Genomic DNA, 16,074 nt, shown 5'->3' on the forward strand with positions numbered 1-16,074 from the left:
TCCTGGGGGTGTATATGATCAGATCTGAATAAGATTGCATGTTGCTAAAATGCTGTCAGTTCTACTTTAAGTGATAATGTGCTCTGTTGAACTAATAGGAGCTGGCATATTACCCTAAAATAAGGCCTGTTTTTTTTGCAATTACTTCAAAAAGCAAGCAGTTGGGACATATGGAAGTATTATGAAACTGGGCTTCATGGCAGATGCAATGAATAATATTAATCAGAAAAAGCGTTGTTAAAATTGTCTAGTTATGAGTCAACCCGCACATCACTAGTGCATAATGACAGAACACTGCCCTGTGTTTTCTATAAGGAATTCGAGCAGCACATTAAGACCATTATACATTATTCTAATACGAAAGCTGTTAAAACAATAAATATGTGAGCATCTTTTAAGGTCTTTGTAGAATCTGTCATTTGTTTATACCCCCTAGCGTATGTTATCGTTGTCTGTTTGTATCCTTCTTATATGTATACTGATTTTTCTCCAATAATAATATTTTTTTTTTTTTTTAAACAGAACACTTACTGCCCTCCACTTCTCTATGTGGCCGTCTGTCTTTCTATTTTGTCGTTCTGAGCCGGGCGTCAATTAAACTGCAGTACTAAAGCAAAACTGTAGGAGCAGTCGAAACCGTGCTTCTAGATCGGAATTCTCTCTAACACAGTATCTCTGGCCTGGTCAGAAAGATCAAGAACAAATATCAACAACATCAGTTCAGCTGTGCGAGTGAAAAGATACGAGACTAGTTTCTAACATTGCACTTGTAGTATAAATCATTGTTGTTATTTAGCGCAAATATGTCTTTGTTCGGGAAGTTATTTGGCACTGGAGGTAAAGGGGATAAAATGACTAGCCCTCAGGAGGCGATTCAGCGACTTCGAGACACAGAGGAAATGTTGACGAAGAAACAGGAATTTCTGGAGAAAAAGATTGACCAGGAACTCCTCACTGCGAAAAAGAATGGCACAAAAAATAAAAGAGGTGAGACCTATCAGAGATGCGCTCTTAGTGTATTAGCTGTCTGGCTCGCTTGTTAGCCAACAACTTGACAGGAAGAAGGAAGTTGATAGTTAGCGAGATAGTTCGAGCTAACGCTAGCTGCTAACTTAAAGCCTGTGTGTGAGCCTGTAGCTAGCTATTTAGCCGAGTATGGTAGGTTGCCAATTATTGAGCAATATGCCAGGTGGTTAAATATCTTACTGATTTGATACCGTAAAAATATTGCTGTTTTATTTATAGGTTAGTAGCTAGCTAGCCTACGTTATATAGCTATGTAGCCTACTGTACTAGCTAGCTATACCCTTATCAGTGAAACTTTCAGGCTAACGTTACTTATCTAAATAGGCTGGACACAATGCCTTTTTCTGATTAAAACAAAACTACTTAATTGCATCCGCCGCTGCTTGCCGTAGTTTTGAAGTAATCACGAAAAAACAGGCCTTATTTAAGGGTATTTTTCGCCATGCCAGCTCCTATTAGTTATATTGAGTACAGTGGCACTATCTCGCCTTCCTTAGGTTCTATTCCCAGCCTATTGTGACACGTCACACTGCTTGTTTTATTACTGTTGGCAATGAGACCTGCCCACGTTGCTGGTCGTTCAAATGTAAACAACAACAAAAAATGACTCATGGAACCCTGAATTCGTCACATTGTTTCCTATAGGGAAAATAGGTATGTCTCTCTATTTTGCCAAATATCTTGCAATGTGTTTATTTAGATAATTTTTTTTTCAAACTGAACACTATTTTAATCATGAGAATCTCATTTTTCTAAATATGTAAGTCTGGGCAGCATATGTATCAAATGCTAGCCCCAAAATACCTTTTGCCATTGGAACGCTGAGCTCCCCCCATTGTTTTCCTATGGAGAGGCATGCTGGTATATTTGCCAAATATCTCACAATGTGTATATTTAGATTTTTTTTTCAAGTCGGACACCATTTTTATCCGGATAATCTCCTTTTCCTAATTTACATAAGATTGGGCAGCGCACTCTCCTGTCATCGATCGCTAGACCAGAACTAGTCAACATTTTCAATTTCCCCCCTACTTTCTCGTTATGCAGACATAAGCACACTTGGCACCATAGAGGTGCGGATGTTTACCTTCAACACAAGTGCTTTTTTTTCAGTTTTGTCCTAGGAACAGATTGTAGTGGTTAAATAAAAAGGCAAAAAAAAAAAAAAAGTTGGTGCCATTTAGACAAAACAGGCTCTGCGAACATTAGATTCCATTCATTTGCTATGGGCTCGCGCCAGTGTTCCAGTTTAGCCAATGTTATTTTGCCATTTTTTTTTTTATCCTTGGGTGAATTTTGACTCGTTCTATTGTCCAGCCTACTCTGAAGCCATTTCATGGCCCCTGATGTTGTACATCATGTCATGGACGACATGGTCCTAAGACTTTGTGCCTCTTCCTAAGTGACTTGTTACCTTAACTATTCTGAATATGTAACACACTGTTGTACAAACAAGCCTACATACAACCTGTCATGAAAGTGGCTGTTCCTGCAAGCCTTTCAGAGAGGAATGTTTGCTTTAGTTAAAACCTAAATGTATCATGTACTCTAACAACCCGATCAAAATTCAGAATAATTGACAACATAGTGTCGAGGTAGACACAAGGAATATTTGGTCATGGAAAGTATTCCCTGAACCAACTCTGAAGCACTTTTCAAACAGATAGTGGAACGCCGCTGAGTACCCCCACTTGTCTCTTGTCGTCTTTGTGGTTTATTGACAAGATGGCGCAGATAGAGATGGTCGCCTTGCTTCGAGTCCTTAGGAAACTATGCAGCATTTAGTTACAAGCATTTCCCTACACTCGCATTAACATCTGCAAACCTTGTGTATGTGCCCAATAAATTTGATTTGGCAGACTAAACTTACAAGGTGTGTTGCCGCCACCTACTGTTTAAATAATGCAAAAACACAGTGTTGGAGAAGAAAGTAAAAGTGCAATATGTGCCATGTTTAAAAGCTAACGTTTTAAGTTCCTTGCTTAGAACATGAGAACCTATGGAAGCTGGTGGTTCCTTTTAACATGAGTCTTCAATATTCCCAGTTAAGAAGTTTTAGGTTGTTGTTATTATAGGACTATTTCTCTCTATACCATTTGTATTTCAAATACCTTTGACTATTGGACTTTCTTATAGGCGCTATAGTATTGCCAGCCTAATCGCAGCAGTTGATAGGCTTAAAAAGCGCTGATGTCATAAAAAGCGCTGTGCTTCAAGCATCGGAAAGTGCTGTTTGAATGAATGCTTACGAGCCTGCTGCTGCCTACCACCGCTCAGTCAGACTGCTATATCAAATCATAGACTTAATTATAATATAACAAACACAGAAATGCGAGCCTTAGGTCATTAATATGGTAAAATCCAGAAACTATCATTTAGAAAACAAAATGTTTGTTCTTTCAGTGAAATACGTATTTTATCGAACGGGTGGCATCCATAAGTCTAAATATTGCTGTTACTTTGCACAACCTTCAATGTTAGGTCATAATTATGTAAAATTCTGGCAAATTAATTATGGTCTTTGTTAGGAAGAAATGGTCTTCACACAGTTTGCAATGAGCCAGGCGGCCCAAACTGCTGCAATACCCTGACTCTACTTACACAGAATGCCAGAGAAGTGACACAATTTCCCTAGTTAATATTGCCTGCTAATATGAATTTCTTTTAACTAAATATGCAGGTTTAAAAAATATATATACTTGTGTTTTGATTTTAAGAAAGGCATTGATGTTTTATGGTTAGGTGCATTGGTGCAATGATAGTGCTTTTTTTTTGCGAATGCGCTTGTTAAATCAACCTGTTTGGTGAAGTAGGCTGTGATTCGATGATAAATTAACAGGCACCGCATTGATTATTTGCAACGCAGGACAAGCTAGTTAAACTAGTAATTTCATCAACCATGTATAGTTAGCTAGTGATTATGTTAAGATGAGTTCAATGCTAGCTAGCAACTTACCTTGGCTCCTTGCTGCACTCGCGTAACAGGTGGTCAGCCTGCCACGCAGTCTCCTCGTGCAGTGCAATGTAATCGGCGTCCAAAAATGCAGATTACCGATTTGTTATGAAAATTAGGGCGATTCCAAGTTAATCGGTGGACCTCTACTACACAGGCTCGGGAACCTGGTAGGTCCCTGGATAGGAGACCAGATGCTGCTGAAGTGGTGTTTTTCTTTTCTTTTTACAATTTTCTACACTGTAGAATAATAGTGAAGACATCAAAACTATGAAATAACACATGGAATCATGTACTAACCAAAAAGGTGTTAAACAAATCTAAATATATTTTATATTTGAGATTCTTCAAATAGCCACCCTTTGCCTTGATGACGGCTTTGCTCACTCTTGGCATTCTCTCAACCAGCTTCACCTGGAATGCTTTTCCAACAGTCTTGAAGGAGTTACCACATATGCTGAGCACTTGTTGGCTGCTTTTCCTTCTCTGTGGTTACTACATGATTGTATATGTTACTTCATTGTTTTGATGTCTTCACTATTATTCTACAATGTAGAAAATTGTAAAAAAAAATTAAGAAAAACCCTTGAATGAGTAGGTGTTCTAAAACCTTTGACCGGTAGTGTGTGTATATATAGTGTGGCAGACCAGGGGGTTTGGTCAAAACGTTTAGACAGATCAGACATGGACAGAGTAGGATTAGCTCGGTTTCAAGAGTGTTTATTTGAATAATAAACCAAAAGAAAAGAATAGGTCTCCCCCATGAAACCCTCTCCGGGATACTGTCTTCTGGGCTCTGGGTCTTGCTGTATCCTGTGGGGAACACAAAACTGAACTCCCTCCTTTTACCTCTGGAACAGTCCCCAACTATACGGGAATAACCTTTCTTCCCCCAGTCCCTTCTCCCGTGTGCTGCCCTTCTGGCAGCTTTATGGGACCCGTCCAGCTGGTGAGCAATCAGCCCTTGATTTACTCACAAACCACAATCAGCCCCAATTAGTCCTGGCCGGAGAGCCCGTCTAGACCTGGCATGTCCAGCAGAGGGAGCCATCGCCTCGTCATGTATACTCCGTCTGTAACCAGGCCTCGATGAGTCTCCCTCTGGTGGCTGACCTGCTGTATGTCACAATAGAGATTGTTTTTTAATATTCAACAAATACCCTACCAATTGAATATTGTATGTGTATGTATATTACTGTAAATATTGATCATGTTCCTTGTTTATGATCATATGTTTTGATGCATTGAATGTTAATATTGTGAACCTCCTTTTTACCTCCTGGTTCAGGAAGTGATGTCACTGTGTACTGCCCCTACATATAGGACCTTCTACCCCCACCAGGGATATGGATGCCTGAGGAAGACCTAAGGGTCGAGACATTGTTATAAATAATTATCACCTGGGGGCATGAGCAGCAGTGTGCAGTGTTTTCCACCCCTAAAATTAACACTTACCATTACTTTCCCCAATGCTACACATTCCTTTGTCTCATGCCCTTCTGCACACTTCTCACATCTAGGAACCTCTCTCGTACACACTGCTGCCACACTGCTGCCACATGCACATAAGCTTGACACCTGTAACAATGCAATATATTTGGAGCAAAAGCTCATACAGGATAACTTATAGAACATCAAAACTCAAAAGAACAGACGACTCTTCTGTTTCACCACTCATGCCACCCCGTCTGCATCGCACCAAACGACGAGCATCACAAACACCGGGAAACTTTCCCCTTCAGTTGGTCAACTTTCACATTTACCGCTACCTCCAGTAATCTATTTTCAATGGCACCCTTTTCTTGAGAGCAAAACAATTCACATCTCTTATCCGCATTCGTTTAACGTGATGTGCCTGCTCCCTCTGACCACTAGAAACACAAACAATTATCACCAGACCACTATTGGTTACCTTCACTGATTCCACAACAACAACTCTGTTTTTCCCACCCTGAAACCGCAATGGATCAGCCAAAAGGCAAGGGTACATTTAAAAAAAAAAAAAATGTCACACTGACCGTCACAGGCTCGTCTTTATCCAGACCCTCGGTGCAAGACTCGTGTTTTCGAGAACTTCACCACCAAACCTTCTGCCCTCACTCACTTCCATTTCTCCTCCCGTCTTCGATCCGGCGTACAGCTCACTCTATCTACTTACACTTTCTACTATTCTTCTTTTAACAAACCATCTCCCTTTTTTTCACCATTTTAACTGATTTGAAGTACAGCCTTTTCCTCCCTCTCTTCAACCTCCTCTGCCTTTCTTTTCCCCCCCTCCATTCCTCCTCCATATTCCAAGAGTATGTTACAGCCTTATTCCAAAAGTGATTCAATACATTTTTTCCCCTAATCTACATGCAACACCCCATAATAACAAAGCAATAACAGGTTTTTAAAAATCTTTGCAAATGTATGAAATAAAAAATAAAAAAATAAAATTTACATACGTTTTCAGACCCTGCATCCTGTTTCCATTGATCATCCTTGAGGTGATTCTACAACTTGATTGGAGTCCACCTGTGGTAAATTCAATTGATTGGACATGATTTGGAAAGAAACATACCTGTCTACATAAAGGTCCCACAGTGGACAGTGCATGTCAGAGCAAAAACCAAGCCATGAGGTTGAAGGAATTGTCCTTAGAGCTCCGAGTAGGGTCCAACAAAATGGCCTCCATTTTTAAATGGAAAAAATTGGAACCACCATGACTCTTCCTAGAGCCGGCCACCTGGAAAAACTGAGCAATCGAGGGAGAAGGGCCTTTGATCAGGGAGTTGACCAAGAACCCGATGGTCACTCTGACAGAGCTCCAGAGTTTCTCTGTGGAGATGAGAGAACCTTCCAGAAGGACAACCATCTCTGCAGCACTCCACCAGTCAGGCCTTTATGGTAGGGGGCCAGATGGAAGCCACTCCTTAGTAAAAGGCACATCACTTGGAGTTTGCTACAAAGGCACCTAAAGACTCTCAAACCATGGGAAACAAGATTCTCTGGTCTAATGAAACCGAGATTGAACTCTTCGGCCTGAATGCCAAGCGGCACGTCTGGAGGAAACCTGGTACCATCCCTACTTTGAAGCCTGGTGGTAGCACGATCATGCTGTGGGGATGTTTTTCAGTGGCAGGGACTGGTTGACTAGTCATGACCGAGGGAAAGATGAACGGGGAGAGATCAGAGAGATCCTTGATGAGAACTGGGGCAACGGTTGTTGTTTTTTTCTTCCAACAGGACATCGACCCTAAGCACACAGCCAAAACAACATGAGTGGCTTGGAGACAAGTCTCTGAATGTCCTTGTGGCATTCAGATGTGCCAAGCTTGTAGAACCCAAGAAGACTCTGTAATCGCTGCCAATGGTGCTTCAACAAAGTACTGAGTAAAGGGTAAATGTGATATTTCAGGTTTTTTAAATACATTTTGCAAAGATTTTAGAAAAAAACTGTTTGCTTTGTCATTATGGGGTATTGTGTGTTGATTTAAAAATATATTTTTATTTCCATTTTAGAAAAAGGCTGTAACGTAACAAATTGGGTAAAGTCAAGGGGTCTGAATACACTGTACGTCTCCTTATGATAATACTGCACTTCTCCTGACATCCTGTTCTTGACTTCTCAAGGGATGCCATTTTCCTTCCTCCACTTGCCCTACTCCCTTCACAGAACAGTGCAAACTGGCTCTAACCAGAATAGAAAGAGGAGTGGAAGGCCACGGTGCACAACTGAGCAAGAGGACAAGGACATTAGCGTGTCTAGTTTGAGAAACATACGCCCCACAAGTCCTCAACTGGCAGCTTCATTAAATAGTACCCTTAAAACACCAGCCTCAACGTCAACAGTGAAGAGGCGACTCCGGGATGCTGGTCTTCTAGGCAGAGTTGCGAAGAAAAAGCCATATCTGGCATATAAAAAGAAAAGATTAAGATGGGCAAAAAAACACAGACACTGGACAGAGGAACTCTGCTTAGAAGGCCAGCATCCCGGAGTCGCCTCTTCACTGTTGACATTGAGACTGGTCAACTAGTCTAAAGAAGGCCAGTTTGATTGCTTCTTTAATCAGAACAACAGTTTTCAGCTGTGCTAACATAATTGCAAAGGGTTTTCTAATGATCAATTAGCCTTTTAAAATGATAAACTTGGATTAGCTAACACAACGTGCCTTTGGAACACAGGAGTGATGGTTGCTGATAATGGGCCTCTGTACGCCTATGTAGATAATCCATAAAAAAAATCACCCATTTCCAGCTATTATAGTAATTTACAACATTAACAATGTCTACACTGTATTTCTGATCAATTTTATGTTATTTTAATGGTCAAAAAATTGCTTTTCTTTCACAAACAAGGACATTTCTAAGTGACCCCAAACTTTTGAAATGTAGTGTATATTACACTAGATGACAAACAGGAGGCACTGTTTTGAAGCCACAGTGCCTCCACCTTGACACTCCCCCACCGTCATGGAAGCTATAGAAATGCATTCATTAATGTCTACATTTGTTATTGCCACATTTATTCTATTACATACACCTTAATGCATACTTAAAAATTATATTATGTAAGTTTAACATAAAAATAAAAATAAATCCTTAAATTATCATGTTTAGCAAGTACTAATGTTACTGTCCCCACATATTCTTTTAAATATGTAATTTTGTCCTTAACATTTAATTATTCTAGAATCCTGATAGAGTACTGCTCTTTCCCAGGAGTGCCAATATTGATGACCGGTGGTTTCAAAGCCTATCATTGGCCATAAATAGCAATCGAAATCCAGGGTTTATATGTACATCATTGTTTAACGCATGAGCGACTACTGCCAGTGACCACGACAACAAAATTAACATTATCGACATGCAAAAAGTGAATCGTTATAACACCATAAGCATGCATAAAAACCAATTTACATGCAAGATAAATTATGAATCAAAATTTAGATTACAAAACAATGATTTTTATTGTTAAACGTGACTCTGTAAACTGATAGTTAGCCAGCTAGCTAGCTAGTGTGGGCAAGTTGGATGTACGTGCTGAGGTTTCACCACACAGGCTACATTTTCTACTGTGATTTGGTCAAAGACGGCGCCGCTTCAATAATAGAGAATAAACCAGATGGGTGCTTACAGATGGGCCGCAGTAAACGGCGAAGGTCTCATAAACTTCAATGGGAGGAGGGTGGCTAAACGCAAGCAGTTTTGCAAGCGGTGCGGTTCGTGGTGCTATCTCCGGTAAGCTGCGCCTCTGGCACAGGGCCTAAAGATTTAATTAGCGGAGTCTTAAGCGGCTGCAGCGCATGGTTGACCAATGAGCGGAGTTCATCTTGACATCCAATCAAACAATGTTGTAATGACCAACATTCGAGCTGACAACAAACGGGATCGTTGGTCTCTACACAATGTAGGCGTATTTTGTCGGGCTCAAAACCCGTACTATTTTCTCCGCCCTCAGCTGAGTGTCTTCCACAGACACGAGCACTGCAGAGCCCCCCTGCCTAGGATTCATTAAATCAATGGGACAACCCGCCCGCCGCTCTGCGTGCAACTTAAGGGGCACAATTGCAACTTTGGACCCTTTCCCCTCAGGCCAAACATTGTTGAGGTGTAATAGTAGAGCAGCTATGATTGGAGTGGTGATTAGACTTGACACATAACACAATTAGGTTGTGTGCAGTAAAAGAGAGGCCTACGCTCTGTCAGATAGTAAAACAACATTAAAGCAATAGAAATATACACACCTCAGTTTTCTTCTGGAAATGCGATTAAGCTGTAACCGATCTTGGACGGTCGATTTCCATGTTTCTGCTTCTCTCTCTCTAAGGGAACTTTTGATGGAGGTGTTATGCAGTCTAGCTCACGCAGTCCTTCAAACTATGTGACTGTTCAGATAATCAATAGAGTTGATTCTTTTAGTGCTTAATGATTGGTAGTCTCGCGTTACCATTCTCCTAAGTCTCGTCCGCATTAACATGCATGCAGGAAGCATGGAACTGAGGCTAAATGATAGGTAACCACATGCTCGAGTGGACTATATGGGGTGGTAGTGAAGCTGGTGGTAGTGCCTTCAGGTTGCCTTAGTTGTAGTAGCAGGGGAAATATTTGCACATCAGGTGATGTCCCTGACATGTCAATAGGTCATTATGCTAGCTAGCCTATGTTTATGGAGTAGCTTAGCTCAACCCAAAAAACAGAAGCAAGCTGAAGCCACAGGACAGTAAGACATAATACATATTTTGTATAATTTTTGGTCACAAATGTTGCAGGAAAATGGTGTCTTCAAAAAGTACTTTCAGCATTTTTTAAATGTAAATTGTCTGGAGTGACAGATGTGCTCAATCAAATAAGATGTGATGCAGAAATCTACAAGCTACAAAGTAAAACCATCTTATCACATCGAAGATACTTCAGCCTGTCTCACCTCAATTAAGTACATATTGTAAACTTGTGTAAGCTTTCTTATTGTAAGCTTATACATGGTCACCCAGTGAATACTGACTTAGCCAAAACCAACCAAAGAAACGAATCAGTTGAACAACAATGTTAGATTTTCTATTTCCTCTTGCAGTGCTTTAGGGCTTTTCTGCTCCATTAGTATTCCCATCCCACAACCTCTCACAGTCGCTTCTCCTTCCTCTCCTCTTGCATCCAGCTGCTCTGCAGGCCTTGAAACGGAAAAAGCGGTACGAGCAACAGTTGGGCCAGATCGACGGCACGCTGTCCACCATTGAGTTCCAGAGGGAGGCGCTAGAGAACGCCAACACCAACACCGAAGTGCTGAAGAACATGGGCTTTGCCGCCAAGGCCATGAAGGCAGCCCATGAAAACATGTAAGGGCCACCGTCACTTTTATTATTATTATTATTATTATTATTATAATTATAATAATAATAAACTGAAAAAAACTTTCGTAACCTGAAAGGAAATCATTTACAAACCCGTTTTGAAAAACTAAAACTATACTGAAACTTAACTTTGACTCAAACTAAATTAAATTTAAACCATCATGGATTATGTTCAGCTGTAGATTTTTTTTTCTGTAAACTTTTGGCCAAAATCAAATGTGGTTTAAGCTTTTTTTTCTAATAGGGTTTGCAAGCTTCTGGATCTGGCGGGTAAATGCTGCCAGGAGATAGGCTTAGCTTCTGCATCACTATCACCAGCTATCACTAGCTAACAGGGAAGAAATCTGCTAATTTCTTTCCCTAACTCTAAAACTAAAAACAAAATAGTACTAGCATACAATAGAAATGTAATAAAAACTCAAACTAAATACAAACTATTAAACTATTAAATCAGGCTTGAAAACTTACTGAAACTTAACAGAATTTTTAATAGAAATAAAAAACTCATTTAAACATAACTATAATAACCTTGGCGCGCACACACACACACTGAGGTGCCTCTGACCTAGGCCAACATTAATGTTCTACTTCACGTTTGTCTAGGATTTTTTGTGTGTGTGACTAAACCTTGAATATGCAATGAAACCCATTTAACTTTAACCGTTAAAGTATTTTTTACGTGTGCTACGTCCTCATGCACAGCCTTTTATCTGCAACAAGTCAATTTGATGGAAACACATCACTAGTGTGAAAATGTTCATATTTTAATTTTGCAGAAACCTAGCTAATGAGTGAGACAAGGAGTCCAAAGAAGTGGTAAAAAGCCATCGACGGACCCCCCCCCCCAAACCAATCCCACCCTAACAACGAGTATATAGTATCAGTTCTCTGTTTGACAAGTAGTATGGAGCTGAGGCTTGGAGTATTTTCTACACCCAAATTACAAAATTACATATGGACTTAATTACCCTGTGAGCAGTCTATGGACCAGGTATGAAAGTAACCAATGCTTTGGTTTTGTTTACCTGGCCATTGTTTCAAATGCAAACTTTTTATAATTTGTGTCACAATTCCAATGCAAGTCAATGGTACATATTGAGTGTACAAAACATTAGGAGCAACTGCTCTTTCCATGACATAGACTGACCAGGTGAATGCAATGATCCCTTATTGATGGCACCTGTTAAATCCACTTCAATCAGTGTAGATGAAGTGGAGGAGACAGGTTAAACCCCTAGAGTCGTTTTCCGCCGCGGAAATCTAATTAGCATAATCAAAATCAAATCATTCTGTCAGTTTAAGCTAAAGATATTTGTTTTTTTGCATTGGCTGCGTCTCAATCCACCCCACATCCGCCGATGTCGCACTTCCGCATCTGCGGTGAAACGTGCCAGAGCTAGAGCGGTGTTTGTCAGACCATGAGACATCCCGAAAATTGGTCTTCTCACAAAATCATATGTGGTGTTCAAACGTTTGACCTATAAACTATTATGACCCCTCTATGGAAAGATGAGACTCTCACAAACACCATGGTGTTCCTTTTGCTCTACAACCCTCACAAGCATGTTGGGACTCTTCTGAAGTCGATACAGCTGATCTGCCAACTTCTGTCTGTAGCGTCCGAACAGTTTGGGCTACACACTAATATGAAAGGTGCGACTCTCACAAACATGCCGGTTGTTTTGCTGAGGGACGCCTCACAAGACTCGTCTGAAGTTCCCCCGGTACCAGTAAAAAAAAAAAGAATGGATTAAAATAGTAAGGCCTAATGTAATTTATCAAATAATTGTTTTATATATTTTTTTACAATTCTAAATCAAAGCTAAACGATCCTTGGTATGACCTTAAAACAATTCCATATCGCTTAGTAGAACCCCCCCCGCCCGCCCGGCATTGATGGGGCTTAGTCAGGAGAGACATAAAGATGAATTTTTAAGCCTTGAGACATGGCTTAAATGTGTGCCATTCGGGGTGTGAATGGGCAAAACAAAGGATTTAAGTGCCTTTTGAGTGGCTGGGTTTTTCACACTCAATAGTTTCCCGTGTGTATCAAGAATAGTCCACCACCGAATGGACTTCCAGCCAAGCATTGGAGTCAACATGGGCCAGCATCCCTGTGGAACTCTTTCGACACCTTGTAGAGTCCATGCCCTGAAAAATTGAGGCTGTTCTGAGGGCAAAAAGGAGTGCCACTCAATATTAGGAAGGTGTTCATAATGTTTTGTACACTCTGTTACGCATTTTCACACTTTATTATACATGCTTCATTATTCAGAATGCAAAGTAACTTCCATAAATATCTGCAGTGAGGTTGATTTTCCATATCTCTTTCCTACATCCTCTCAATGTAAATGTTTGGAAATCGCATAATTTCACCTTATGGTGTAATAATATCATAAAATGGCTTCTGCCAGAAAAACGTTCAAAATGTCACTATTATTCTTTCCTGAATTTGCTATGAATTATTAAATGGTCTTTTGTGTTTTTGCCCATAGGGACATAGACAAAGTGGATGACTTAATGCAGGACATCACAGAGCAGCAGGAGCTGGCTCAAGAAATCTCTGACGCTATTTCTAAACCTGTAGGGTTCGGAGAGGAATTTGATGAGGTAAGCTGAGCTAGGATGTTTCCTTTACCGCAGTGCTTCCCAAACTTTTTCAACATCCCCATTTGAGAAGGTCTGGTCACACCACACATTTCCTAGGTGGCAATGGTCTGGATGGATATTGTCATTTATTGGCTTAGTCCCAAACCTCCACCTCGCGACCCATGAGACTTCAGCAACCTGTGCCACGTTTATTTCTATGGGTACAAGCTCTGTCCATGACAGAAACTGCACACTGCTCTTGTTGCCAGAAAGAAAATGTTGCAGCTTTAAAGCTCCTGAAATTCTACACATTTTACCATGGCTTATGTGTATTATTGTGATATCATGTGATACCCAAACATAATGGGTTAAAAATGTTAGCTGACATGGGTTAGTTGAACAACTGAACATTTCTGACACCCCAATTTTGGGAACCACTGCCTGGGAACCACTGCCTGGGAACCACTGCCTGGGAACCACTGCCATACCGAATCAGACTAAAGGTGTTCGTCGTTGTTGTTTTGAAATGTATCCTTATCTTATTTGGACGTTATAGACCTGTCTAACCCTTAATTATTTTTTCTTTCTTTGTGTAGGATGATCTCTTAGCAGAATTGGAAGAACTGGAACAAGAGGAACTAGACAAAAATCTCCTGGAAATCACTGGCACAGATAATGTACCGCTGCCAAATGTGCCCTCCACATCCTTACCTGTAAGACCAGCAGGTAATGGATATATTGGCTTAGCCACTAAAGCTTAGCCAGCTTTAATGCTAGCTCATGTCTCTGAAGTACACTGACGGGAATTGATTTGAAATGATAAAATACTGTCTACACACACACACATTTTTTATTCTGAAAACATCTACCTGTAAACGGTAGTCTTCCCAGTAGTATAAGGTTTTTACCGTTTCCAACCAGTATTTCACCAGTCAGTGTAACGCTACCTGACTTCTATTCAAACCTGAAAGTTTTTTTGTCGATCTTTATAGGCCGATTAAAAAAAAATCTTACTAATTTTATCGAATGTGGTTCATTCTTACAGCAAAGGAGGAAGATGATGACGACATGAAGGATCTGGAGGCATGGGCCGCCAACTAGTCACTGCTTTTACTCCATACCTTCTATAGGTGGAAAAGAAGAACTATGGTATGTGTTTCAGAAAGGAATAGGAAAAGTCTGAATAAACGGAGACTTAAAAAAACTTGACAACCTTTCGCTTACTGTCAAGCTCAGCCTCCTAAAGAGGGACAATGGCATGTTGTACCTTCAACCACTGAAAACTCCAAATCTCTGGAGCGACCAAACTGTTCTTTAAGTCCCCCAACTCGTTCTCTACTGTAAAGCATTGCTTCACTCCTTCCACCCCCCTTCTCTTAGTGCACAGAATATATTTTGAAAAGAAAGTGTAAAAATGACTCCTCAACACTGACAATAAGCTTCAATGTAGAATTTCTAATACCTCATACCCGTTTTATGTGTAGTGCGACAATACGTTGGAAGATATTACAATTCCCTGTATAAATTTTTGTTGTTGATGCACAATATCCCCTTGGCGTCATGTGTTCACATGGCAATCCGCTGTTATTTAATCCATTTATCAAAATATGCACTTAAAATATACCTATTGTACATGATATTTATTAATAGCGATGTCCAGCGGGGAGAATTTGATTCCCATCTTTAGGGCTATTGGTGTTGGTCTTAAATTTTATTTGGGCAGGATTTATTGAACTATATCATGAATATTCTTCCAGATACTCTGGCTTTCAAACGTGCACATATCTATGAGGGCAACTCCACAAGGTATCCTTGAAATGCTTCTCTGGGTGATGGTTCACACGGTTACCTTTTCTTTGATGTGACAACCTAACCAACTAGTTACATTTTGAGAACACAATGACATTTCTCATCATATGTCTATACTGTATCTGTTCAAACTGAAGTGACTGAGTGAGATTATGTCTGCCTCTGTGAGTGTTTGTTCATTTTCATCTTTAAGAAACATTAACACTATAGGAGGTAAAAATATATATATTAGGGTGTTTGGGCTTCTCAGAGTAATGGAATTTGATGTGTGTGTGAAGCGAGAATAAATTGATTGTATTCAGACTCCAAATTACAGGCAGTGAGGTTTATTTAACTTATGGCTTTCCTGAGTTTGTCAACTTACCCCACTGTTTTTTAATTTGACATGCTGCTTCAGATTTCATATTTTCTATGTTTTAAATGTCAATTTTGTCTAAATTCCACCTTCAGAAGGGGAAATTAACTAATGTATGACAGCATTATGTTATGTTTGACATGCTCTGATATACCATAGGTTGTGTGTGTTTGTACACAGGGCTGTCCCTTGCGATCTGGTTCCTGTTTTTCTTTGGTCCGTCTTCCTACCCTGCCTATCACAACTTTCCCTTGTTTTAACGGAACACCTAAATTAAACATTTTGCCAAGTTGTGCACTGTTTGTTTCCTTTTTTAAGCTAAGACAATCTGTGAATTCCTTTATCAAGAACTGTTGGTCAGAGTTATGGCAAGCACTTGTGATGAGATCAATGCTATTGAGAGGGCCAAGGTTCGTGTAATAGTAAGTGTTGGGTCAAGGGTTATGGTTGGGCAAGGGCTATTCTTAAACCACAGTCATCTGCTGAAAAAGTCTGATCATGTACCATGT

The 16,074-nt window shown here is 40.2% G+C and overlaps 1 protein-coding gene across 1 annotated transcript; it reads left to right on the top strand.

Moving 5' to 3' along the window:
• The first annotated feature begins 620 nt into the window (after positions 1-620).
• On the top strand, positions 621-15,857 carry LOC139370680 (charged multivesicular body protein 4b-like). The gene is made up of 5 exons (XM_071110303.1): positions 621-987; positions 10,620-10,797; positions 13,308-13,422; positions 13,998-14,127; positions 14,447-15,857. Exons 1-5 carry the CDS (start codon positions 804-806, stop codon positions 14,500-14,502), a joined length of 663 nt encoding a protein of 220 aa, XP_070966404.1. The 5' UTR covers positions 621-803; the 3' UTR covers positions 14,503-15,857.
• The last annotated feature ends 217 nt before the right edge of the window (positions 15,858-16,074 follow it).

Source organism: Oncorhynchus clarkii, chromosome 17, assembly GCF_045791955.1.
Source record: "Oncorhynchus clarkii lewisi isolate Uvic-CL-2024 chromosome 17, UVic_Ocla_1.0, whole genome shotgun sequence".
Classification (NCBI taxonomy): domain Eukaryota; kingdom Metazoa; phylum Chordata; class Actinopteri; order Salmoniformes; family Salmonidae; genus Oncorhynchus; species Oncorhynchus clarkii.

Excerpts from the sequence above, each read along its gene's own strand:
- LOC139370680 (XM_071110303.1), top strand. The coding sequence starts at position 804 with ATGTCTTTGTTCGGGAAGTTATTTGGCACTGGAGGTAAAGGGGATAAA. Across the intron at positions 988-10,619 it reads TGGCACAAAAAATAAAAGAG|CTGCTCTGCAGGCCTTGAAA; the intron begins GTGAGACCTATC and ends TCTTGCATCCAG. Across the intron at positions 10,798-13,307 it reads AAGGCAGCCCATGAAAACAT|GGACATAGACAAAGTGGATG; the intron begins GTAAGGGCCACC and ends TTTTGCCCATAG.